This window comes from Bufo bufo, chromosome 11, assembly GCF_905171765.1.
Source record: "Bufo bufo chromosome 11, aBufBuf1.1, whole genome shotgun sequence".
Classification (NCBI taxonomy): Eukaryota; Metazoa; Chordata; class Amphibia; order Anura; family Bufonidae; genus Bufo; species Bufo bufo.
The window spans coordinates 94,601,241-94,629,016 of NC_053399.1; the positions used below are offsets into that span (position 1 = coordinate 94,601,241).

The following is a 27,776-nucleotide window of genomic DNA, read 5'->3' on the forward strand; positions in this document are numbered from 1 at the left end:
TCGGCCCCATAGAAATGAATGGGAGCGGGGGCCGCGCATATGGTAAGCCGGCTTGGTGGTGGCCGGACCAGAGTCCTACAGCCCCCACCTTTCGGGGCTCCGTTCTGGATATAGGTGCGGGTCCTAGCAGTAGGACCCGCACCTATAAGACAATGGGGGCATATCCTAGCGATATGCCCCCATTGTCCATGATAAGACAACCCCTTTAAGCTAAGGACCCAACCAATTTCTAGAATGGGAGTCATTCATTAGAATGAAGGAACCATATGTCCACCAACCTTGTCACTTTCTCTCAAAAAAGTATGAAGGTGTAAAAAATTAATAAATAATAAATAAATAAATAATACTGACCTTACTGATCCCCTGTCGCTTCAATGTTTCAATGGTATAAGCAAGTGACTGGTTACAGTGCTCACACGTCCATGTCATCCCTGGAGGTCAGAGTACAAAGACCAGCGGGGGACCATTAAGGGGACTATAAAGTGACTAGTGCTCAGCTTGCTATTTTACAGCATTTTAAGATTTTGGGGTGAGACAAACCCTCTAGCTTAGAGATAATGAAAATCACAGACTTCGAGCAGCAAATTATTAGTGCAAATACAATTAACACCACATAATATTCAACGATGCAAAAATATTAAAGATAAAGAAAAGAAATAAGTGAATAAATAATTATTATTTAAATAAAAATAAATTATGATGAACTTTTTTTGAAATGATGATGAGTCAGCAGATAATGCCACCAAGGACCATCCACCATATGCCTTCACGTCTGGTTTCCTAAAAGAGACACAAACTATAGGTTAAAGGCTTTCTACTGCTGAGGCCTACCGCCACCACGCTACATACTGTACATACATATCACATACATATTATTTATAGTGGAAGATAAAACAGCAGAGAATTTAAAGGAATAACTTACACGGGTTCCTATTATTTCAACAAACTTCTACAAAATAGTGACATGTCACAAATCTTGAATTGTGGGGGTCTGGGTGCTGAGACTCCCTCCGATCACTGAAATGGAGGGGAGGTATGGAATTACGGTCTATGGACTTTCTATGAATCCATACACCAGGGGTCTTCAACTGGCGGACCGTGGTCCAAATCCAGACTGTGGTTCTCAGATGTCCGGACCCCTGTATTTCCATCCTCAGGACGGGGCCACTAAAGGGAGCATAACTATGTGTGGAGGACCATCTAAGGGGCCACTGTGTGTAGAAGCCAGCTAAAGGGGTATAACTCTGAGGGGAGGAATCACTGTGCATGGACAGGCATATAAAGGGGAATAACTCAATGGAGAAGGGGTAACTTCTGTGTGGGTGGGCCACTTAAAAGAGCATTGTGTGAGGGTCAATTAATGGGTCCACTTAAAGGAGTTGACTTATCTTGGACACATCGGTAGGATCTGTCCCCAATATCTGACAGGTACGGCTCCCACCTATCCCATGGAGCCCGTAAAGTGACGCTCATGCGTGGCTGCCCTCCATTCATTTATATGGAAGTGGTAAAAACAGCCGAGCGCTGGCTCGGCTATTTCCGTAAGAGCCTATAGAAGTGAACGGAAAGGTGGCTGCGCTTGCGTAGTGTGCTTCCCATTCATTTCAATAGGACTCCCGAAAATAGCCAAGCGCTCTCCCATAGAAATAAATGGAGGGCGTCCGTGCATGTGCAGTGAGTCACTTTGCGAGCTCCGTTCTATCAGACATTGGGGGCATTACCCTAGTGATATGCCCCCAATTTCCAAGATGAGACAACCCCTTTAAGGGAACATCATTCTGTGTGTGGGGCACTTTAGGAATCATCCTACTGTGATGGTGCACTTAGGGGCATCATAATGTGTAGGGAGCACCAAGGCATCACCCTGCAGTGAGCGGGCACTTAGGGGACATCCTACTGTGAGGAGGCACTAAACGGATATCATACAGTCCAAAGGACACTAAGGGGCATCATTATTGTTAAGGGGCACTATGAGGACATTCTTTCGGTATGGGGAGGCACTAAAGGGGCATTAGTATTGTGTGGTAAGCAGAAAGGGGATTAACCTTTAGGAACACATACTTACGCACCCCTGCCATACACTGTTAAATCGGAGAACAGAAACAAAGGGGTGCAGTGTTGCTGCTACTACAAAACAGTGGCGATGTTGCCCCTATAATTCCGTGGTGAAAAATCTGCACCGTTTATGCCCCTGTGTAGTAATACACTTATCATCATCAAATCAACAGATGAAGTGAACCGTTACATACAATTAAGGGCATCCGTTTCCTTTCCGTCAAACATAAATTAATGCTGTAGCGTGGTTATTGCGAGGACGACTCCAAAGATCATGTGCACACTTACACTCGCTTTCAAATTTGAAGTATCTGAAATAAAAGATGAAATACAATTATAAACTGACATACTTTGCCTTAGGCTACTTTCACACTAGCGTTTCTATTTTCCGGTATTGAGATCCGTCATAGGATCTCAATACCGGAGAAAAACGCTTTCGTTTTGTCCCCATTCATTATCGTAACTGAACAGAACGGATTGTTTTGTGGTTGCGTTTCCATACCGGAGAACAAACTGCAGCAAGCTGCGGTTTTCTTTCAGTCATGGGATGCGGGGCAACATGAATCCGTCACGGCGCACACTGCAAGTCAATAGGGATGGATCCGTTTTCTCTGACACAATAGAAAACTGATCCGTCCTCCATTGACTTTCCGTGGAGTTCATGACGGATCCGTCTTGGCAATGGTAAAGATAATACAACCGGATCTGTTCATAACGGATGCAGATGGCTGTATTATCAGTAATGGAAGCGTTTTTGCTGAGCCCTGCCGGATCCAGAAAAAAACGCTAGTGTGAAAGTAGCCTTACTGATATGTTCTCGGAAAGTTTAAAGGGGTTGTTCGGAACTGGACAACCCCTCCTGAAAAGTCAGATCAACTGTGTGCGGATACACAAATACTTAGTCATCGTGACTGCCCCAGAGGCAGCAGCTCCGACCTATGGCTCCACCCTCTACGATCTCAATAAACAGGATATATCGCTCGTCCCCATGCTATATAGTGGTTTAGACATCACGATGTGCAACCTGCAAACAATCATTTTTTAATATGTCAAAAGATGTTTCGTTCATCGGGCAATCAGCGGCAGTTATTACACTGCAAGATGATCACAAACAAGCGTTCATACAAACGCTCAATAGCAATTATCGGCCAAAATATTGGCAGGTGTATTACAGGATTAAGGGCTGTAACTTACTTGAAATGTATCAGGACTCGTGCGACAATCTTGGTCTTCTTTGAAAAACGAGATTATCAGCTTTCAAACAAAACCAAAATTGTGCCTGTAGCCCAATGGCAGCCTAAGAAATAGACCTCAGAAGGGCCCCCACTTCTAAAGCCACCGGCCTGCACGAACACTGTTCGGGCTGATCAGTGGGGGGCTTAAAGGGGCTCTCCAGGAATAATTTGAAAATAGCTGCCAGCAACGTGTCTTAGATTGTGGGCAGAGCTGGCTACCACTTGACGAGCTGCCTAGAGAGTGTGGGGTGGGGCCACACTGCACTGATCTACAATAGATGGCAATGATGCAATCCTGCCTATGAAATGCCATCGTGGCTGAGCAGTCGGACAGAAACGCTCACCAATATGTAGCATATACAAGTGCCAGAGAATAGTGTGTAGCGAGGCCCCGGCCGCTCACCCCCCTGGGCAGCTCTGCAAGTGGTGGCAATCATTAATGCTCACATTCTAGGACAGGTTGCTGGCAGCCATTTTAAATAGTTCTCGGAGAACCCCTTTAAAGTACCAGAATGAGAGCAAAAACTGTAGTAGAACAAAAAGCAGTACCCGAGGCTGGCTGGACCTTGAGGCAAATTGATTAACTGAGAAAAAGGCAAACACTGCACATGGTCATCACCCTAAAAGCCGAGTGGGACAACTGTGTGACGGCTGAAGTGTCTTACGTAATGACAGTACTTTCATATCTCACCTGAAATGTAGACATTGTATGTCTGAGCACACCTCACTCCAGCAGGTGCCAATATAAATGCTCTGTAGTCTCCCTTGTCTTGTGGAGATAAACCAGTAATAATCAAGGAACCATTGACATCGGATCTCAGCAGCCTCTTAGAATACTGGTCTTGATGATCAATGTCACCACCCGGTTTGGTGGTGGCAATATGTACCCCAACTGGTCTCTCCCAAAAGCTTTCAATGGAACGTTCTTTCACTTGCAGAGTAACATTTCCTCCAGCCCGAGCAGACACCTTCTTGGTGGCACCACACTTACCTGTTCAATGATAAAGTGCAAAGTTAAGGACTTTTTGGTCTTATTATAGTTGTATCAGCATATGATTAAAATTTCTATTCAATTTCTTTCCATTGAAGCATTCAGAAATTCATTTATTTTATATTTTTACCTTTCCATAGATGTAGCCGGGGTTGGCCTTGTGGCATAATTTTAGAGTGCATCTAACATACTGACAAAATGTTATTACCGTATTTTCAGGACTATGAGATGCACTTTTTTGAATAAATGATAGTGAATTTTATAGTGCGAAGCATTGAGTGCTCTTAAAAAGGCAAGGTGTGGGTGGCGTGAAGACCTGGGGTTGTATGTGAGGAGTGTGAGGGAGCGGAGATGTAGCTCTGAAAGATAAGTAAGGGAGCATGAGAGGAGGGCTAGGAGCGTAACACACCCATCCTGGCCCGAGAGAGACAACAGGTCCAGGGGAGTGTCTCAGGCCGGCCTTGTGAGACAAAGGGCAGGAGGAGAGAACAGCTGGACAATAGATATCGGCGGTTAACCTGTTAGTCAGTGTTGGGCGTACCGGAGGCAGAGATGCTTTTGGGGGGGGGGGGGGGGGGGGGAGAGACAAACAAGTAGATGACAGCAGTGCGGGGCAGGGAGGTACTGGCTACATTACAGTACCTTGGCTCTAGGCTTTGATCTTGGGCACTAGAAGGGGATTGCTGCTAGAGCAGCCCTGCACAAAGAGGGTCACCCCGCTGCCGGCCCAGGGATGGCACTCCAGAGCCACCGATTGTGGCTCAGCATGGTATTGGGACTGGTGGTCGGCTTCCTGAGCTGCACAGATAGATACAGCTGTACAAGGACAGCACCGTGCATTAGAAGGACAGGCTGGAGGGTGACAAGGACATTCCCCGGGACAATAACTTCCTGTATGTGAGGAAAAGGGGGGCGACTGCGCAGAAGTGCCTGAAGACCAGAGATGTGGTGGCATACAGGTGAGCACTGGGCACATGTACTATTACTAAGAGTAACAGTAACAGTGCATAATCAACTGCGTGTCCTCCACAGATCCCCCACAGATAGTTGCATTAGCATATGATTAAAACGGCGTGTCCTCCACAGGTCCCCCACACCTGCGTGTCCTCCACAGGTCCCCCACACCTGCGTGTCCTCCACAGGTCCCCCACACCTGCGTGTCCTCCACAGGTCCCCCACACCTGCGTGTCCTCCACAGGTCCCCCACACCTGCGTGTCCTCCACAGGTCCCCCACACCTGCGTGTCCTCCACAGGTCCCCCACACCTGCGTGTCCTCCACAGGTCCCCCACACCTGCGTGTCCTCCACAGGTCCCCCACACCTGCGTGTCCTCCACAGGTCCCCCACACCTGCGTGTCCTCCACAGGTCCCCCACACCTGCGTGTCCTCCACAGGTCCCCCACACCTGCGTGTCCTCCACAGGTCCCCCACAACTGCGTGTCCTCCACAGGTCCCCCACAACTGCGTGTCCTCCACAGGTCCCCCACAACTGCGTGTCCTCCACAGGTCCCCCACAACTGCGTGTCCTCCACAGGTCCCCCACAACTGCGTGTCCTCCACAGGTCCCCCACAACTGCGTGTCCTCCACAGATCCCCCACAACTGCGTGTCCTCCACAGATCACCCACAACTGCGTGTCCTCCACAGATCCCCCACAACTGCGTGTCCTCCACAGATCCCCCACAACTGCGTGTCCTCCACAGATCCCCCACAACTGCGTGTCCTCCACAGATCCCCCACAACTGCGTGTCCTCCACAGATCCCCCACAGATAGTTGTATTAGCATATGATTAAAACTGCGTGTCCTCCACAGATCCCCCACAACTGCGTGTCCTCCACAGATCCCCCACAACTGCGTGTCCTCCACAGATCCCCCACAACTGCGTGTCCTCCACAGATCCCCCACAACTGCGTGTCCTCCACAGATCCCCCACAACTGCGTGTCCTCCACAGATCCCCCACAGATAGTTGTATTAGCATATGATTAAAACTGCGTGTACTCCACAACTGCGTGTCCTCCACAGATCCCCCACAACTGCGTGTCCTCCACAGGTCCCCCACACCTGCGTGTCCTCCACAGGTCCCCCACACCTGCGTGTCCTCCACAGGTCCCCCACACCTGCGTGTCCTCCACAGGTCCCCCACACCTGCGTGTCCTCCACAGGTCCCCCACAACTGCGTGTCCTCCACAGGTCCCCCACAACTGCGTGTCCTCCACAGGTCCCCCACAACTGCGTGTCCTCCACAGATCCCCCACAACTGCGTGTCCTCCACAGATCCCCCACAACTGCGTGTCCTCCACAGATCCCCCACAACTGCGTGTCCTCCACAGATCCCCCACAACTGCGTGTCCTCCACAGATCCCCCACAACTGCGTGTCCTCCACAGATCCCCCACAGATAGTTGTATTAGCATATGATTAAAACTGCGTGTCCTCCACAGATCCCCCACAACTGCGTGTCCTCCACAGATCCCCCACAACTGCGTGTCCTCCACAGATCCCCCACAGATAGTTGTATTAGCATTTGATTAAAACTGCGTGTCCTCCACAACTGCGTGTCCTCCACAGATCCCCCACAACTGCGTGTCCTCCAAAGGTCCCCCACACCTGCGTGTCCTCCACAGGTCCCCCACACCTGCGTGTCCTCCACAGGTCCCCCACACCTGCGTGTCCTCCACAGGTCCCCCACAACTGCGTGTCCTCCACAGGTCCCCCACAACTGCGTGTCCTCCACAGATCCCCCACAACTGCGTGTCCTCCACAGATCACCCACAACTGCGTGTCCTCCACAGATCACCCACAACTGCGTGTCCTCCACAGATCCCCCACAGATAGTTGTATTAGCATATGATTAAAACTGCGTGTCCTCCACAGATCCCCCACAACTGCGTGTTCTCCACAGATCCCCCACAACTGCGTGTCCTCCACAGATCCCCCACAACTGCGTGTCCTCCACAGATCCCCCATAACAGTGTATCCTCCACAGATCCCCCATAACAGTGTGTCCTCCACAGATCCCCCATAACAGTGTGTCCTCCACAGATCCTCCATAACAGTGTGTCCTCCACAGATCCTCCATAACAGTGTGTCCTCCACAGATCCTCCATAACAGTGTGTCCTCCACAGATCCCCTCATAACAGTGTGTCCTCCACAGATCCCCTCATAACAGTGTGTCCTCCACAGATCCTCCACAACTGTGTGTCCTCCACAGATCCCCCATAACAGTGTGTCCTCCACAGATCCCCCATAACAGTGTGTCCTCCACAGATCCTCCATAAGTGTGTCCTCCACAGATCCTCCATAACAGTGTGTCCTCCACAGATCCTCCATAACAGTGTGTCCTCCACAGATCCTCCATAACAGTGTGTCCTCCACAGATCCTCCATAACAGTGTCATCCACAGATCCCCCTTAGCAGTGTGTCATCCACAGATCTATAACATTTTTCCTTGTTTTCCTCCATCTAAAACTTGCGTTGTATAGTCTGGAGTCTCTGGACAATATGTTAAAGGGGTTATCCAATACTATAAAAATGTCCCCCATATGCCGGGCCCCTCACAGTGAATATACTTACCTCGCTCCCTGCGCCGCTCCTGGTCCCCGCACCGCCACTGCAGCTTCTCCCCGTGCGCAGATGAAAACATCCGGTGTTGGGGTGGTGGTGGGGGAGCAGCCAATGGCTCGTCCCCGCCTGCCTATCTGTTCTGTGCTGGAATAGCCTGCCGGATTCTCTATTTCATTGTTGGATCGCCATTGACTGCAATGAGGTCCGGCGGTGATTCTGCCCATTTCTGGCATAAATGCTGGGTTTTGGCCGAACAAAAACAATTGCATGCAATAATTTTTTTGTCCGGCTGACAGCCGGCATTTGCGCTGGATCAGGCTGCGGGATCTCTGAAAACGAGATGTGAACACAGCCTAAGAAAACTGTTTAAATTGATATGCAAATGACCTTCCTGGAGTGCCGACGGGCCAGCCAGAGCCCTCGGAGCACCAGATTGTTACACCCTTTAAGCTTTAGCCCATCCCACATTCCCCTGGATTGACAGGGCTAGACGTGAAATTTACGCCATTAGTCTTGTCCCTGCGCTACGTCTCTCGGACTCTACATTTTCTCAGTGGATCTCAGGACACACGGTGCAGGCGTGAGATGACAGGTCTCAGTGATTGCGCAGTTGGAATCTGTGCTGCTTGGATCCACTAAACAAACACCAAGATCGGGAGATACGACGCAGGGGCAAGAAGACTGGGCTAGATGAAATGTCTAGCCCTGTCTATCCAGGGGAAGAGGGAGGGACTGTAGCTGAAGGGGTGTAACAAACCGATGCTCTGAGGACTCAGGCCGGCCCCACCAGTAAGTTCATTTGCATATTATTAATAATGTTGTTTTCTCAGTGATGGGCAACGGTTAAAGGGGTTTGCCGGGAATTATGAAAATTAAAATAATTACCGTATTTTTTGCCTTATAAGACGCACCTAGATTTTTGAGGCGGAAAATAAGAAAAAAAAAAAATTTAACCAAAAGGTGTGCTTTTGGTGGCTTTTGAACTAATGGTGGTCTGTGCATGACACTACTATGGGGGATCTGTGGGTGGCACTGTTATGGGGGGATCTGTGGGTGGCACTGCTATGGGGGGATCTGTGGGTGGCACTGTTATGGGGGGATCTGTGGGTGGCACTGATGACTGTTTGATTGGCACTATTTTGGGGTGCGTGTGACTTTTTGATCGCTTGCTATTACACTTTTTGTGATGTAAGGTGACAAAAAAATGGTTTATTTAGCACAGTTTTTATTTTAAATTTTTTACGGTGGTCATCTGAGGGGTTAGGTCATGTGATATTTTTATAGAGCTGGTCGATACGGATGCGGCAATACCTAATATGTATACTTTTTTTTTTATTTATGTAAGTTTTACACAATAAAAGCTTTTTTAAAACAAAAAAAAAAAAATGATGTTTTAGGCTACTTTCACACTAGCGTTGTTTTAATCCGGCGCTCAATTCCGACACCGGAACTGCCCGCCGGATCCGGAAAAACGTGTGAAAACGGATTACATTTGAATCCTGATCAGGATTTTGATCACAATGAAAAAATGCATTGGAAAAAACGGATCCAGCATTTATGGACTTTAACTTTTTTTCACATTTTTCGGGTTTTAACATGCAAAAGCCGGATCCGGTTTGACTGAACACACAGCGCCAGATCCGGCGTTAATGCAAGTCAATGGGAAAAAGACCGGATCCGGCGTTCAGTCAAAGTGTTCAGGATTTTTGGCCAGAGGTAAAAATACAGCATGCTACGTTTTTCTGAAAAGCCTGATCAGTCAAAAAGACTGAACTGAAGACATCCTGATGCATCCTGAAGGACGGACTCTCCATTCAGAATGCATGGGGATAAAACTGATCAGTTCTTTTCCGGATTTGAGCCCCTAGGACGGAACTCAGCGCCGGAAAAGAAAAACGCTAGTGTGAAAGTGCCCTTAGTGTCTCCATATTCTGAGCCATAGTTTTTTAATTTTTTGGGCGATTGTCTCAGGTAGGGCCTCATGTTTTGCGGGATGAGGTGATGGTTAGATTGGTACTATTTTGGTGGGCAAACACCTTTTTGATCGCTTGCTGTTGTACTTTTTGTGATGTAAGGTGACAATTTTTTTTTTTATTTAGCACAGTTTTTATTTTTTATGGTGTTTATCTGAGGGGTTAGGTCATGTGATTTGTTTCTAAAGCCAAACGATACGGACGCGGCGATACCTAATATGTATACTCCCCCCCCCCCCTATTTTTCACCAATTTTTTTACTTTATTTGGGGAAAATGACGTTTTTGTTTATTTTTACTTGAAACTTTTAATTTTTGGGGGTGAAAACTTTATTTTTTCAACTTTTTTTTCACTTTATTTTTTGTCCCACCCGATACTTCTGTATCGGAATGCATTGGCTGTATGAGTAATACTGTGTGTATTACTCATACAGCTTCCGGCCTGCGAGTTCCAGGGGGCAGGATCTCACAGGCTCGTCACCGGAAGGCAGCGCGATGCCTTCCATGTAGGGGTGCACCGAAATGAAAATTCTGGTCCGAAACCGAAACCGAAAATTCAGGATGCCCTTGACCGAAAACCGAAACTGCCTTTTTGCCCAAATACTTTTAAAATACTTTTTTTTTAATGATTTTATTAATAATTCTTTTTCATGAATCTGTGGGTGGCTCTGTTATGGAGAGGGGGATCTGTGGGTGGCGCTGTTATGGAGAGGGGGATCTGTGGGTGGCTCTGTTATGGAGAGGGGGATCTGTGAGTGGCTCTGTTATGGAGAGGGGGATCTGTGGGTGGCTCTGTTATGGAGAGGGGGATCTGTGGGTGGCTCTGTTATGGAGAGGGGGATCTGTGGGTGGCTCTGTTATGGAGAGGGGGATCTGTGGGTGGCTCTGTTATGGAGAGGGGGATCTGTGGGTGGCTCTGTTATGGAGAGGGGGATCTGTGGGTGGCTCTGTTATGGAGAGGGGGATCTGTGGGTGGCGCTGTTATGGAGAGGGGGATCTGTGGGTGGCTCTGTTATGGAGAGGGGGATCTGTGGGTGGCTCTGTTATGGAGAGGGGGATCTGTGGGTGGCTCTGTTATGGAGAGGGGGATCTGTGGGTGGCTCTGTTATGGAGAGGGGGATCTGTGGGTGGCTCTGTTATGGAGAGGGGGATCTGTGGGTGGCTCTGTTATGGAGAGGGGGATCTGTGGGTGGCTCTGTTATGGAGAGGGGGATCTGTGGGTGGCTCTGTTATGGAGAGGGGGATCTGTGGGTGGCTCTGTTATGGAGAGGGGGATCTGTGGGTGGCTCTGTTATGGAGAGGGGGATCTGTGGGTGGCTCTGTTATGGAGAGGGGGATCTGTGGGTGGCTCTGTTATGGAGAGGGGGATCTGTGGGTGGCTCTGTTATGGAGAGGGGGATCTGTGGGTGGCTCTGTTATGGAGAGGGGGATCTGTGGGTGGCTCTGTTATGGAGAGGGGGATCTGTGGGTGGCTCTGTTATGGAGAGGGGGATCTGTGGGTGGCTCTGTTATGGAGAGGGGGATCTGTGGGTGGCTCTGTCATGGAGAGGGGGATCTGTGGGTGGCGCTGTTATGGAGAGGGGGATCTGTGGGTGGCGCTATTATGGAGAGGGGGATCTGTGGGTGGCGCTGTTATGGAGGGGGGGATATGTGCACAGATCCCCCCTCCCCATAGCAGTGCCATAGACCGATCCCCCTACCCATAACAGCCCCGGCCCTGCTGCTCACAGCAGACTAATCACTCACTGCATCTTTTTTTTTTTACCTTACAATCGTGACGCTCCAGTAACAACTCTGCAGGCAGAGGGGAGGGCGGCGTAAGGTCACTTACTCACGTGACGCACCTGCACCGCCCACTTTATGAATGAAGGAGGCGGAGCAGGTGCGTCACGTGAGTAAGTGACGTTACGCCGCCCTCCGCTCTGCCTGCAGAGTTGTTACTGGAGCGTCACGATTGTAAGGTAAAATAAAGATGCAGTGACTTAAAGTAAACCGCCCGCCCGCATAGCAACGAATCCAAACCCCATATTTTCTGCCGATATGTACCAATATCGGCCAAAATGGATTAGGCCCATTTTTGGCCGATATTTTCGGCCGCCGGAATTTCGGTGCACCCCTACTTCCATGCCATCGGGTCCCCCCTACAGCCGCATGGGGACCCGATGGCACGCCCGATCGCTGCATCCACAGGCAAAAGCCGCAAACCTCAGGTCAGAATTGACGCGCATTTAGCCAAGGTGCCTGCTCAATGATCTGAGCAGGCACCGGGTTCCGATCACCGCCCGCCAGGCGGCGGTGATCGGAATTATACATGATGTACCGGTACGTCATGTGTCCTTAAGTACCAGGACAACATGCCGTACCGGTACGTCATGTGTCCTGAAAAGGATAAGGAAACGATCAGGGTATCGTTTTTTAGTTTTTTTTATCAGCATGGTCAACGCTACTAGGAGGTTCTCCAAGAATGATTTACAATGGCAGCCAGCAACCAGTCCTAAAATGTAAGCAGATCTGGTTGCCACCACTTTCAGAGCTGCCCAGGGTGGTGAGCCCACACTACAGTTAGGCACTTACATATACCACATATTGGTGAGTTTTCCTGTCAGGCTGCTCAGCCATGATGGCATATCACAGGCAAGATCACATAATTACCATCAGAGCAGTGTAGCGAGGGCCCACTCCCTCAAGCCCTAGGCAACTCGGCAAACGGTGGCAACCAGTCCTGCTCACATTCTAGGACAGGCTGCTGTTGGCCATTTTAAATCATTTCCAAAAGAAACCCTTTAAGAGACTTGAACATTCAAGCCGATATAATGCAATATTTCTGCACTGCAGTATATTATGGCAGGACCTAATAGGTGAAGAAATATGGCAGACCTAGTGGCCTTCTTCAGCTATTGGTTGCCATGATGACCCCAATGCATTTGGGAGGTGTGATGGGAATGTCACAGACTGTCATTAGCTAAATGGCCAGGATCGGATACACTCGTGCAGCAGAGTGTAAGCTGTATGTACACTGCCTCGGGTAAATATGAAACTGCATACTAATAAACAATTACATCAATCACATACAGTCATGTTAACTGCTCCATGTAAACGAACCCCAGCTAACTAGTTATATCGCCAACTGTCCCCAACTGACCAGTTATAAGACTAGGACCCTTACATAGGACTAGGACCCTTACATTTACCTTAACCCTTTCGCTACAAGCGCCGTACATGTACGGCACTGGAGCGATAGGCAAACATGGTGCCAGCTCGCACAAGCAGCGGACGTCATGGCCTGTAGGTCTCCGCTGTTTCAAACAGCAGAGACCCACAGCTAATTACCGCGACCAGCAATAATGCTGATTGCTGTAATTAAAGCCTTTAGATGCAGTGATCACGGCATCTAAAGGGTGAAAAAAAAAGGAAGCTTGCTCTTCCGGGCTTCTTCATCCTCTGTGGCCAGTGGGGATGCCATTAATTGATTTCAATACTCGCTAAAGAAGCTGAGGGGATTGAAGCTGCAATTCTTTTTTTGGCCACCAGGTGGCAGGTCAACATAAGAAATTAGCAATTGTCAATAATAAATGGATTTTGAAAATCCATGATTGCTCAGAATAAAAAATAAAAAAATTGATTTTGTATGCTCAAATACCAGCTTCAAAATCATTACAAAAAACAAAAAAAATAATAATTATAATAATAACAGGGCTCCAGACAAAAAAAAATCTCAAGGAGCCATTGGCTCCTAATCTGAAAAATTTAGGAGCCAAATGAATTTTTTAGTCGCCAAATGTAAAATACATATAAGGCTACTTTCACACCTGCGTTTAGGTCGGATCCGTCTGGTATGTGCCCAGACGGATCCGCACCTATAATGCAAACGCTTAGATCCATTCAGAACGGATCCGTTTGCATTACCATGAACAAAAAAAAAAATAATTTTTTTTTTTTGTTCATGATAATGCAAACGGATCTGTTTTGACTTTACATTGAAAGTCAATGGGAGACGGATCCGTTTGAAAATTGAGCCATACTGTGTCAACTTCAAACGGATCTGTCCCCATTGACTTGCATTGTAAGTCTGGACGGATCCGTTTGCCTCCGCACGGCCAGGCGGACACCTGAACGCTGCAAGCTGCGTTCAGGTGTCCGCCTGCTGAGCGGAGCGGAGGACAAACGGAGCCAGACTGATGCATTCTGAGCCAGACTGATGCATTCAAACGGAACTCACAAGCGGAGCCCCGAACGCTAGTGTGAAAGTAGCCCAATTATAATAAAAAATAAAAGACTTGTCTGGCTACAGTGCGGGGAAAGCGGACTGGGGTGACGTTACGCAGTCCGGCATGCTGCCCAGGTGTGGCATGGCACAGTAGGGCCCATCCCTTGTGGCTCTTCAGCGTACGGGGCCCCAGTGAACACTAAACAAATGCGTCCACTCTAGGGTTCACCTGAACCCCTACTACTTTGGTGTAAGAGCGGCTCAGTCCCAGCTGGCTGAGCAAGGCCTACAGCTGAGCCCATATCCGGTAGTTATCCAGGCAGTTAAAGAGAAGGGCAGACTTCATGGGCCCCCTTGTAGGGAGGCTTCCAGTAGGGCCCCTTGGGTTTGTTGTAAGGGGCTTGTAGCCGGTAAGTGGGCCCATAGTTTGGGAAGGGCGGATAGGGCGGGTGCATGATCAGAGTCATGCAAGGAGCAGGTGGGCTGCGCGGCTGCCCCTTATATCAGCCTAACGTTACTTTAACGACCGGCAGCCTTAACACCTTCACTGCCAGCCACACCTGAGCTTCCCCAGCGTGGTGGCATCTCCGCATCGTAGGCTGTACAAATGGCAGAGTGCTCCCTCATACCGCTGCACGTGCGCCAACTGATGGAACTGGTCACAATCGCACTTATCAGGCTCACACCAGAAAAGGTTCCCCCCCACTTTAGCATAAAATAGGAGATGTGCAGAGAAAGGTAGGTAGGTAGGTAGGTAGGCGGGGGGAATACTGGGCAGCAGCAGCCATTAGCAAGTGGCGAGGTGATCATCAGTCATCTCACCACTTGCTAATGTTAAGTATGTAAAGGGTTAATAGGAGCCGCTGGTCAAGACACTAAAAAGCCAGTGAACCATATCTCTTTCAAAAGTCTTAGGAGGAGGAGATAACCTCCAGGAGATAACCTCTCCTCCTACTAAGCAAGGACTATTGAAAGAGATATGGTTCACTGGCTTTTTAGTGTCTTGACCAGCGGCTCCTATTAACCCTTTTATTCCCTTATTAAGAATGTTTGTGAGCCCAGGCAGGGAGCTCACACGGAGCACCAGCAGCGGCCCCTGAGTGTTATCAGGGTTGTAAAGACGATAAGGATTAGCCTTTATCAGCGGCAGCGCAGGGGTGACTGCTTCTCAAGCTAACCTCTGTTCTATGGAGCGGCTCCCTGTCTTCATGACTCTGAAGCTGCTGCTGTGTTCAGCGCGGGAGAATGGGGGTGTGAGAGGAGCATCCAATGGTACAGCAGCACACTGATCCTGACCAATCAGCAGCCTCCTCTCTAATAACAGAGCTCTATACTGTGCGGAGCTCTGTTATTGGATTGCCGCCTGCCTGCTGTATGAAATGCCGTTCTTCTTAAAGCGGCAGAGCAGCGGTGGCTCTAGGCGCAAATGGCGACAAGACTACAAAGTCTTGTCGCCATTTTGCAATTCTAAGTCGCATTGGCGACCATTTTGGTCGCCATCTGGAGCCCTGAATAATAATAATAATATATATATTAAAAAAAAAAAAAAAAATTATATATAAAAGTTTAAACTACCCCACTTTCCGTATAATAAAAAAATTAATACATAAATAACAAAAAATATATAAACATTAGGGATGAGAGAATTGACTTTGGATAAAACATCCAAAGTTGATTCGCATAAAACTGTAAAACTGTACTGTAAAAAAATCATTTCCCGAACCAGAGTTCCGGAAATGTTTTTTTACAGTACAAATTAATTTATTAAGTTATTGCACAAAGTCTCGCGAGACTTCACAAAGCAATAACTTCGGCTCATTGGAGCCAATACATTCTAATACTGTACGAAGCTCCTGCTCCGTACAGTATTAGAACAAAGTTTTATGTGAATCTACTTAGGATGTTTCATCCGAAGTTGATTCGCTCATCCCTAATAAACATCATGGGTATCACCGCGACCGAAAACGACCATACTATTAAAATAAAAAAATATTTTTCCAAAACAGCGAATGGCTTAACAGAAAAAAAGGGTCAAAATGGCCAATTTCTCATATTTTCCTTGCTTTTCTTACCCAACAAAATGATCTAAAAGTCACACACACTCCAAAATGGTATCAATAAAAACTATACAATGACCCGCCAAAAATTAGCCCCCACAGTAGATGTTTTTTTTTTCCAAAGTTTAAGATTATTTTTAAACTAGACATAAAAAAAATACATATGGGATACTGTTGTAATCATACTGACCCAGATCAGTTATGCCGCAAACTAAATGCTGTGGAAATAAAATCCGTAAAACGGTGGAGGAATTGCTTTTTTTTTTTTATTCCACCCCATTTGGTATTTTTTTTACAGCTTCCCACTACATGGTATGCTACAACAGTACCGCAGAAATAAAAAAAAAAAGTTATGGCTCAAGGAAGATAGGGAAGAACAATGAAAACGCAAAAACGAAAAACATTCGGTATCTTAAGGGTTAAAAACGAAACATAAAAAAAAACACAAACACCTGCCAACTTCAAACAAATTAAAGTCAACAAATAAAGTTAGAACTTGGGCAGGCATAAATAACAAAAAACTGACATAATCGTCATCATTTAGGCCTAGTGTTCAAGGGGTTAATAAATACAACTTTTTTTTTCACCTGCGACGTTGAGGCGATACGTCTGTGAGCAGTCGTCTCCATCCAAGTAAATTGTCGCCGTGATGGTGCTGGCATCTTCCTTCTTCAGGTCATTGATAATCAAAGAGCCGTTGCTGGAAGTCGTCAATCTTTTGGCGTAAGAACTGTCCCAGATTTCGATAGAACCATTAGGATATGACGTGGCAAATTTATCGGCTCGTGAATTGACCCATGCAATTTTTTTTATTGGTTTGGTCCCGACCTTAAACACCGGCAGAGTCAACTTGTCTCCGAGCATGGCGTACACATCGTTTGACTTGCTGCAGTTTTCTGCAGGTGAAACTGTCGATATGAACATTTCATTAGTAGTGTAGGGAAAAAAACTTGATGCAAACATCATAAGATTAGGGCTACATGGCGGCTTCGGGTGACTGTTCCAGTCACAGTACAGTGGGATATCTGCCGATTCACGGGTTGAAACGTATTAATACTATGCGAGTTTAGTAAAAAGACGAGTTCTTGCTCAGCTATTTTCGGAACTCCCATAGCGATGAATGGAAGGAGGCCACGCACTCATGGTGTGGTCTCCTTCACTTTGGGTGCCCTGTTCTGAAGATAGGTGTGGGTCACACCTCTCGGATATTGAAGGCATATCCTAGCGATATGCCACCAATGTCTCAGATGAGCCAACCCCTTTAATGACTGTCCATTGCCATCTGATGACGGGTGGTGCAGTGTTCTCCTCCACTTTGGATAAAAACATCTGACAAGGGGAGTTTCCATACCGACAGACTGCAACGTTCAGTACACGGTCACTATGTTGGTGACAGAACATCACTGCTGCAGCCAATCACTGTCTTCAACATTAGACTGATTGACTGCGGTGGTCATGTGACATATATAAGCACATGCCGGCAGTGATTTTTTTGCTATTTCAAAGTATTGCAGAGCTCGTGCAAGATTTTTAATTATATTAGACATTGTTCACATGAGCGATGTTCCCATTCGGATGCTAGCACATGCTGTGTGTTACTCAAGGCTGTGGAGTTACTAAGCCAAATTTCTGACTACAGCTTCATAAATGGTAGGTAAGTAGTAATACATTTCCTGTAGTAAAATGGTGACATTGGGCTTTTTCTCACCATGTAAGTAATCAGGCTCCTTAGAATTTCTGAAATGCCTGACATTTTCTAAATTCCTGGAAGTAAATATGGAATGCACTAGAACACCCTGCATATCACTGCTTATAGTATAAGGACAGGAGAGAACTCAGGAGAGGCGAGAACTGATTAACTATCACCACTAGAACACCCTGCTTATCACTGATCATAGTATAAGGGACAACACATCCAAAATCGCAAGCGAATGAACGCCCGGTGTAGTTGCTGTCCTAAACCAATCAAGTATAAACCCAAAACTAAACTCAGAACAGATAAATACAGACCAAGTAATCCTGGATCCCTAGGGTTCCAGGAATACTTGGTCTGTATTTATCTGTATTGCATTTATTTTCCCTATGTCATGTTTTAGTTGAGGCACCATGCACTTTATATATGCTGACTGAGGACTGTGACTGATTATTGTATTGCACAGCCAGGGACTTTTTATTGCAAATTTATATTTAATATAATGAAACAGACAAGTTGGAGATCATCCTGTGTGATGTAATGCTGCTTATGTATACGGATGTCTATGTTTTATACAAGTGTATGTCCAATAAAAGACTTTGTATTTCTATAATATATGCTGTTCTGAGTTTAGTTTTGGGTTTATAATATAAGGGACAAGAAAGAACACAGGAGAGGTGAGAACTGATTATCTATCACCACTAGAGCACTGTGCTTATCACGGTCAGTGATGGCCAGTTCGCAGTGTTCGCCAGCGAACACATGCGATCTGCCATCTTAACTGACAAGTCCGGCGACTTACCTGTGCAGGTAAGGACTTACCTGTGCCTGTGCGCGAGCCGGTCTGAAATTAAATGGCCCCGGAGGCTGTTCTCGGAACTGCCTGCTCTCGGAGACCGCATTTCATTTTAGACCGGCTCGCGCACAGGTAAGGACTTACCTGTGCCTCGCCGGACTTGTCAGTTAAGATGGCAGATCGCATGTGTTCGCTGGCGAACACTGCGAACTGGCCATCACTGATCACTGTTTATAGCATAAGGACAGGAGAGAACATAGGAGAGGTGAGAACTGATTATCTATCACTACTAGAACACCCTGCTTTCACTGATTATAGTATAAGGTCAGGAGAGAACGCAGGAGAGGCGAGAACTGATTATCTATCACCACTAGAACACCCTGTTTATCACTGATTATAGTATGACTGGAGAGAACGCAGGAGAGGTGAGAACTGATTTTCTGTCACCATTAAAGCATCCTGCTTATTACTGTTTTTAATAAATAAGGGCCTTAGATTAATAGAACATAAAATATATGTATAATTAACATGTCTAAATGTATATGACTCTTTAATAAATTAATTATACAATATTAATATTTTTTTAAGCTGCAGTCGGAACATTCCTACTGACTTCAACTCCACCCAAAACTAGCTTTGACTGTGACTCCACCGCCCTGGTGTTATTATTCTTTAGCTTTTCTTTCTGCATGTGAAAAAAGCATCAAAAACTGATGACATCTAGGTGGACAAAGTGCAAAAACAGTGTTTGCAGTAAACACTGAAGCAAAACTGAAGAAAAAAAATCACAATTTTTCACTGACAGGACTTGGACGAGTTCTGTATTGCTCGTGTGAAGGAGGACTAAGATTAGCTTTCCAAATGTGCTGGAAGGAGTGCAATCATCCACTTATTCATATGGTTATTAGAGGTTCATAGCAGAGGCCCCCTATGGAGCAGTGTTGCCCGCTTCACTATCTGCACTGTGCGCCAGTCCTCAGGGTGGCCACTGATGGAAGGGTTTCCATTGAGCACTATTATTCAATGAAACTCACTGATGGACGGGTCTGGTCATATACACAGAAAAAGACCCATGATCAGGAACAAACAATCCTTGTCCCATGTAAACCTGTCGCTGACTACCTGTTGCATGACCACATCTTTCATGTGGCACTAAAAATGAGGCAGCACATCTCCTTGTGTAAATGCAACTGTTAAGGAGGATGAATGATCAGGGGGTGAATGATCATATTATCAATCCTTTGTCCTGCCTGATCGGCTCATGGAAATGGCAGCTGACCAGTATGTTGTACCAAAATCTGCTTGTGTAAAAAGACCCTTAGGCTGGGTTCAGACCTGAGCGTATTTGATATGCGCGTTTAAGTCGCGCGTTTTTATGCACGTTTTTTGCAATAGTAAACGCGCGTTTGTGTGATTGACTGCAGTGTCCTATAGCCACAAATGCCCGTCAAAACGCCCCAAAGAAGCTCAAGAACTTGTTTGAGCGTAGGGCGTTTTTCAGAGCGTTCAAACGCGCTGTAAAACGCTCAAGTGAGAACCAGGGCCATAGGGAAGCATTGGTTTTCATGTGTTGAGCGTTTTACAGCGCGTTTGAACGCGCTGTAAAACGCTCAAGTGTGAACCCAGCCTTAGGCTAGGTCTACACGACGACAAATGTCGCGCAACAATATTTATAATGCGACATGCTGTGACTGTGACGCGACTAGGGCTGCAGCTAACGATTATTTGAATAATCGATTAGTTGTCGATAATTTAATCGATTAATCTGAAAAAAACACCACACCAACACAAAATTACAAAAAAAAGAGGTTTATATGATTTTACTCGAAAAATTATGTTCAAAGGCCATATTAAAACAAATTGTGGGTGGCACTGTTATGGGGAGGGGGGATCTGTGGGTGGCACTGTTATGGGGAGGGGGGATCTGTGGGTGGCACTGTTATGGAGGGGATCTGTGGGTGGCACTGTTATGGGGAGGGGGGGATCTGTGGGTGGCACTGTTATGGGGAGGGGGGGATCTGTGGGTGGCACTGTTATGGGGAGGGGGGATCTGTGGGTGGCACTGTTATGGGGAGGGGGGATCTGTGGGTGGCACTGTTATGGGGAGGGGGGGATCTGTGGGTGGCACTGTTATGGGGAGGGGGGATCTGTGGGTGCCACTGTTATGGGGAGGGGGGATCTGTGGGTGGCACTGTTATGGGGAGGGGGGGGTCTGTGGGTGGCACTGTTATGGGGAGGGGGGATCTGTGGGTGGCACTGTTATGGGGAGGGGGATCTGTGGGTGGCACTGTTATGGGGAGGGGGGATCTGTGGGTGGCACTGTTATGGGGAGGGGGATCTGTGGGTGGCACTGTTATGGGGAGGGGGATCTGTGGGTGGCACTGTTATGGGGAGGGGGATCTGTGGGTGGCACTGTTATGGGGAGGGGGGATCTGTGGGTGGCACTGTTATGGGGAGGGGGGATCTGTGGGTGGCACTGTTATGGGGAGGGGGGATCTGTGGGTGGCACTGTTATGGGGAGGGGGGATCTGTGGGTGGCACTGTTATGGGGAGGGAGGATCTGTGGGTGGCACTGTTATGGGGAGGGGGGATCTGTGGGTGGCACTGTTATGGGGAGGGGGGGGATCTGTGGGTGGCACTGTTATGGGGAGGGGGGATCTGTGGGTGGCACTGTTATGGGGAGGGGGGATCTGTGGGTGGCACCGTTATGGGGAGGGGGGATCTGTGGGTGGCACCGTTATGGGGAGGGGGGATCTGTGGGTGGCACCGTTATGGGGAGGGGGGATCTGTGGGTGGCACCGTTATGGGGAGGGGGGATCTGTGGGTGGCACTGTTATGGGGAGGGGGGATCTGTGGGTGGCACTGTTATGGGGAGGGGGGATCTGTGGGTGGCACTGTTATGGGGAGGGGGATCTGTGGGTGGCACTGTTATGGGGAGGGGGATCTGTGGGTGGCACTGTTATGGGGAGGGGGATCTGTGGGTGGCACTGTTATGGGGAGGGGGATCTGTGCACTGTTATGGGGAGGGGGATCTGTGGGTGGCACTGTTATGGGGAGGGGGATCTGTGCACTGTTATGGGGAGGGGGATCTGTGGGTGGCACTGTTATGGGGAGGGGGATCTGTGGGTGGCACTGTTATGGGGAGGGGGATCTGTGGGTGGCACTGTTATGGGGAGGGGGATCTGTGGGTGGCACTGTTATGGGGAGGGGGATCTGTGGGTGGCACTGTTATGGGGAGGGGGATCTGTGGGTGGCACTGTTATGGGGAGGGGGATCTGTGGGTGGCACTGTTATGGAGGGGATCTGTGGGTGGCACTGTTATGGAGGGGATCTGTGGGTGGCACTGTTATGGAGGGGATCTGTGCACTGCTATGGGGAGGGGGATCTGTGCACTGTTATGGGGAGGGGGGATCTGTGGATGACACTATATAGCATCTTATGCTATATGTGTCATCCACAGATCCCCCTCCCCATAACAGTGCACAGATCCCCCTCCCCATAACAGTGCACAGATCCCCCTCCCCATAACAGTGCACAGATCCCCCTCCCCATAACAGTGCACAGATCCCCTTCCCAATAACAGTGCACAGATCCCCTTCCCAATAACAGTGCACAGATCCCCTTCCCCATAACAGTGCACAGATCCCCTTCCCCATAACAGTGCACAGATCCCCTTCCCAATAACAGTGCACAGATCCCCTTCCCAATAACAGTGCACAGATCCCCTTCCCAATAACAGTGCACAGATCCCCTTCCCAATAACAGTGCACAGATCCCCTTCCCAATAACAGTGCACAGATCCCCTTCCCAATAACAGTGCACAGATCCCCTTCCCAATAACAGTGCACAGATCCCCTTCCCCATAACAGTGCACAGATCCCCTTCCCAATAACAGTGCACAGATCCCCTTCCCAATAACAGTGCACAGATCCCCTTCCCAATAACAGTGCACAGATCCCCTTCCCAATAACAGTGCACAGATCCCCTTCCCAATAACAGTGCACAGATCCCCTTCCCAATAACAGTGCACAGATCCCCTTCCCAATAACAGTGCACAGATCCCCCTTCCCATAAGGCTGCATTCACACGTCCGTGGTGTGTTGCGGACCCGCAAATTGCGGGTCCGCAACACACCAGCCCGGCACCCCCATTGAAATGCCTATTCTTGTCCGCAAGCTGCGGACAAGAATAGGACATGCTCTATCTTTTTGCGGAGCTGCGGACCCAAAGATCGGAATGGGTCCGCAAAATTGCGGAACGGATGCGGACCCATTTTGTGGACGTGTGAATGGAGCCTAACAGTGCACAGATCCACTTCCCAATAACAGTGCACAGATCCCCCTCCCCATAACAGTGCACAGATCCCCCTCCCCATAACAGTGCACAGATCCCCCTCCCCATAACAGTGCACAGATCCCCCTCCCCATAACAGTGCCATACACAGATCCCCCTCCCCATAACAGTGCCATACACAGATCCCCCTCCCCATAACAGCCCCGGCCCCGCTGCTCACAGCAGACTATTCCGGCAGTAACTTAAACTTAGCGTCAGCGCATCTTTATTACCTTACAATGAAGCTCCAGTAACAGGCAGAGTGGGCGGTGGTGTAACGTCACTTACTCACGTGACGCACCTGCTCCACCCACTTTATGAATGAAGGAGGCGGAGCAGGCGCGCCACATGAGTAAGTGACGTTACGCCGCCGTCCGCTCTGCCTGTTACTGGAGCTTCATTGTAAGGTAAAATAAAGATGCAGTGATTAAAATAAACCGCCCGCCCGCATAGCAACGAATCGGCGATTATTCGATAACTGGATTCGTCGACAACGAATCCCGTTATCGAATATTATCGATAAAGTCGATTAATCGTTGCAGCCCTAGACGCGACAGTCGCAAAAAATCCATTCGAAATAGATTTTTCTGCGACTGTCGCGTCGCAGCATGTCACATGTCGCATTGCAACACCATAGAATTGCATTATAAAAATTGTCGTGTGACATTGGTGCGACAAAATGTCGTGCAACAAATGTTGCAGTGTAGTTGTGCCTTATCTGTCGCGCGACAATATATGTTGTCATATAGACCTAGCCTTAGGCCCCTTTCACATGAGCGGGACGGATTAGGTCCGGATGCGTTCAGGGTGCGTTCAGTGAAACTCACACCATTTTGCAAGCAAGTTCAGTCAGTTTTGTCTGCAATTGTGTTCAGTTGTTCAGTTTTTCCGCGCGAGTGCAATGCGCATTGATGCGTTTTTTTACGCGCGTGATAAAAAACTGAAGGTTTACAAACATCTCCTAGCAACCATCAGTGAAAAACGCATTGCATCCGTTGCAATGCGTTTTTTACTGAAGCCCCATTCGCTTCTATGGGGCCAGGGCTGTGTGAAAAACGCAGAATATGGCCGAATACACACGGCCGTGTTCCGCGGCCGAGAGCGGTCCGTGGTGTGCCCGGCTGGATTCCTGTTCAGAGCAGGAGCGCACGGCGTCATTGGTTGCTATGACGCCGTGCGCTTCATGCCACCGCTGCACTACAGTAATACACTATACGAGTGTATTACTGTACAGCAGCGGCGATATGAAGCGCACGGCGTCATAGCATTTCACTGAAGGCACTCTGAACGCATCCGGCCCCAATCCGCAACGCCCGTGTGAAACGAGCCTAATCCGGCCACGCTCGTCTGTAAGGGGCCTTAAGGCCTCTTTCAGACGGGCATTGCGGGAAAATGTGCGGGTGCGTTACGGGAACACCCGCGATTTTTCCGCACGAGTGCAAAACATTGTAATGAGTTTTGCACTCGCGTGAGAAAAATTGCGCGTGTTTGGTACCCAAACCCAAACTTCTTCACAGACGTTCGGGCTTGGGATCGGTGTTCTGTAGATTGTATTATTTTCCCTTAGAACATGGTTATAAGGGAAAATAATAGCATTCTGAATACAGGATGCATAGTAAAACATCGCTGGAGGGGTTAAAAAAAAAATTAAAAATAATTTAACTCACCTTAGTCCACTTGATCGCATAGCCGGCATCTCTTCTGGCTTCATCTGATCTCTGTGCAGCAACAGGACCTTTGTCACTCACTGCTTCCGAGATCAGATGAAGACAGACGAGATGCCGGCATCACGATCAAGTGGACTAAGGTGAGTTAAATTATTTTGAATTTTTTTTAACCCCTCCAGCGCTGTTTTACTATGCATCCTGTATTCAGAATGCTATTATTTTCCCTTATAACCATGTTATAAGGGAAAATAATAATGATCGGGTCTCCATCCCGAACGTCTCCTAGCAACCGTGCGTGAAAATCGCACCGCATCCGCACTTGCTTGCGATTTTCACGCAGCCCCATTCACTTCTATGGGGCCTGCGTTGTGTGAAAAACGCAGAATATAGAGCATGCTGCGATTTTCACGCAACGCACAAGTGATGCGTGAAAATCACCGCTCGTGTGAACAGCCCCATAGAAATGAATGGGTCAGGATTCAGTGCGGGTGCAATGTGTTTAACTCACGCATCGCATCCGCGCGGAATACAGAAGGGGCCTTACAGTCGAGCGTGGCCGGATTAGGTCCGGATGCGTTCAGTGAAAACTGCGCGATTTCGCAAACAAGTCTATTCAGTTTTGTTTGCGTTCAGTTTTTCCGCGCGGGTGCAATGCATTTTGATGCGTTTTTTAACGCGCGTGATAAAAAACTGAAGGTTTACAAACACCATCTCTTAGCAACCAACAGCGAAAAACGCACTTGCTTGCGGATGCGATGCGTTTTTCACCTTCTATGGGGCCAGGGCTGCGTGAAAAAAAACGCTGAATATAGAACCTGCTGCGATTTTCACGCAACGCACAAGTAACACGTGAAAACCAACGCTCATGTACACAGCCCCATTAAAATGAAGGGGTCCGGATTCCGTGCGGGCGCAATGCATTCGCATGACGCATTGCACTCCCTCGTGTGAAAGGGGCCTAAAATGGCCAGTCCCTTTAATCCAGAGTCAAGTGGAGAAAGATTAAAGAACCTTTCAGCAACAAAACCCAAGACGCAGAAAACAAGTTCCCGAATATTTGATTTTTCTGGATTATTAGACATTGGATGAACACAATTTACGTATAAACAACGTACGGTATTAAAAAAGTGTCACTCACTGCTTCCGAGATGGAGACCTATTAGGAACCAGCAGAAGAGGACTTCCATATCTCCTCCAACGTTATCTCAAACTGAAAAAGACCCAAAAAAAGGCCAGGTTAGATCCCTTCACATGCCGAGTCCCGTCATCCTGACCACCTGCGGATATCCAGAGTACCCGCCGCGTGACAGCAGCGAGACGGGCCCGGAGAGACTCCAGAAGGACCCGCTATCTGCAGCCATGTTAGTCCTAGTTCACACAGGATGTCGCTTCGAGACATGGGGGTTGGGAGCATAAGGCCCCTTTCACACGGACGAGTATTCCGCGCGGGTGCAATGCGTGAGTTGAACGCATTGCACCCGCAATGAATCCCGACCCATTCTTTATATGGGGCTGTGCACACGAGCGGTGATTTTCACGCATCACTTGTGCGTTGCGTGAAAATCGCAGCATGCTCCTCTTTGTGCGTTTTTCACGTAACGCAGGCCCCATAGAAGTGAATGGGGTTGCGTGAAAATCGCAAGCAAGTACGGATGCGGTGCGATTTTCACGCACGGTTGCTAGGAGACGATCGGGATGGAGACCCGAATAATAATAGCATTCTGAATACAGAATGCAAAGTAAAATAGCGCTGGAGGGGTTAAAAAAAATAATTTAACTCACCTTAGTCCACTTGCTCGCAGAGCCCGGCATCTCTTCTATCTTTATCTGTGAGCAATAGGACCTTTGATGACGTCACTACGCTCATCACATGGTCCATCACCATGGTAAAAGATCATGTGACGGACCATGTGATGACCAGAGTGACGTCACCACAGGTCCTTTTCCTGCACACAGCAAAGAAGAAGACAGAAGCGATGCCGGCAGCGCGAACAAGTGGATAAAGGCGAGTTAAATTATTTTTTAATTTTTTTATCCATGACGGACCCGCACCAAACGCGAATGTGAAAGTACGAGCCGGAGAAATATCCTGGAGAATAAACTCAGTCTGATGGAGAAAGAAACCGCAATGTTAGGGTCCATTCACACGTCCGCAACTTGGGTCCGAGTCTGTTCCGCAATTTTGCGGGAATGGGTGCGGACCCATTCACGTTCAATGGGGCCGGAACGGATGCGGACAGCACACTATGTGCTGTTCGCATCCGCACTTCCGTTCCCGAGAAAAAAAAATAAAACATGTCCTATTCTTGTCCGCGACTGCGGACAAGAAACGGCATTTTCTATTACAGTGAGGGCGATGCGCGGTCCGCGAAATGCAGAAACGCACATTGCCGGTGTCCATTTTTTGCAGACCGCAAAACGCCTACGGATGTCTGAATGGACCCTTACTGCGAGTAATGTGAATATAGACCTAAAACGCTATTGCACACTGCTGAGGGTCCGAAAAAGGGATTTGCAGCCAAATATGCGACTTCTTCCCCTTCCACGCCACGTCGGGGGGGCGTGGGTGGTGAAGGCGGCCAGCCGGCCGGTCTCAGTTATCATTTTCTACGCCTGTTTTAGGGGCTCATGCACACGAACGTATTTTCTTTCCGTGTTTTTTTGCAGACCATATGTGGAACCATTCATTACAATGGGTCCGCAAAAAAAACAAAAAACGGAAGTTACTCTGTGTGCATTCTGGTTCCACAGGTCCATACCGGACAAGGATAGGACTGTTCTATTAGGAGTCAGCTGTTCCGTTCCGCAAAATACGGAATGCATACGGACGTCAAACGTATTTTTTTACGGATCCGTGTTTTGCAGACCGCAAGATACATACGGTCGTGTGCATGAGCCCTTTAGGCGTAGAAATTGATCTAATTCTACCACAGCGAGAGGCTTGGCGAAGATTTAGGCGCCTAAGTTATGTAGAGGCCGCCGCAGGGCAATGAAAGTGTTAACGCCAACCTCCCAGGCAGCCCAGGATAAAGAAGTTACCTCAGTCTAGGAAAGTATAACGTCATCGGTGTTTTCCTGCGGAAGCAGTGCCTGGTGTTAGCGCTCACGTGCTCTACCACCAGCCAATCACAGAGCAGTTCAGCTTCCCGTAGCTGGCTGACCAAGTTGTCTGCGTTACTAGGGGCGCAAGGCTAGTGCCGCGCCAT

General features: G+C 48.2%; 1 protein-coding gene across 4 annotated transcripts; it reads right to left on the minus strand.

Annotated features, from left to right (window-relative positions):
- Nucleotides 1-212: 212 nt before the first annotated feature.
- On the minus strand, nucleotides 213-27,721 carry LOC120982199. Of its 4 annotated transcripts, none has more exons than XM_040412197.1 (6): nucleotides 27,610-27,721; nucleotides 25,709-25,780; nucleotides 16,670-16,990; nucleotides 3,982-4,281; nucleotides 2,344-2,366; nucleotides 213-780 (listed from the first exon to the last, which is right to left on the minus strand). In XM_040412197.1, exons 2-6 carry the CDS (start codon nucleotides 25,755-25,757, stop codon nucleotides 727-729), a joined length of 747 nt encoding a protein of 248 aa, XP_040268131.1. In that variant the 5' UTR covers nucleotides 25,758-25,780; nucleotides 27,610-27,721; the 3' UTR covers nucleotides 213-726. The 4 variants fall into 4 exon arrangements, with proteins under 4 accessions (XP_040268131.1, XP_040268130.1, XP_040268129.1 ...); XM_040412196.1 differs by having other exon boundaries at nucleotides 2,250-2,366; XM_040412195.1 differs by lacking the exon at nucleotides 213-780 and adding an exon at nucleotides 1,569-2,206 and having other exon boundaries at nucleotides 2,239-2,366.
- Nucleotides 27,722-27,776: the final 55 nt, after the last annotated feature.

What these genes read in the sequence shown, in the direction of transcription:
- LOC120982199 (XM_040412196.1), bottom strand. Translation starts at nt 25,757, where the DNA reads ATGGAAGTCCTCTTCTGCTGGTTCCTAATAGGTCTCCATCTCGGAAGC. An exon ending in AGGTCTCCATCTCGGAAGCA is followed by an intron (nt 16,991 to 25,708) that starts GTGAGTGACACT and finishes TCATATCGACAG; the next exon opens with TTTCACCTGCAGAAAACTGC. An exon ending in GTATCGCCTCAACGTCGCAG is followed by an intron (nt 4,282 to 16,669) that starts GTGAAAAAAAAA and finishes ATCATTGAACAG; the next exon opens with GTAAGTGTGGTGCCACCAAG.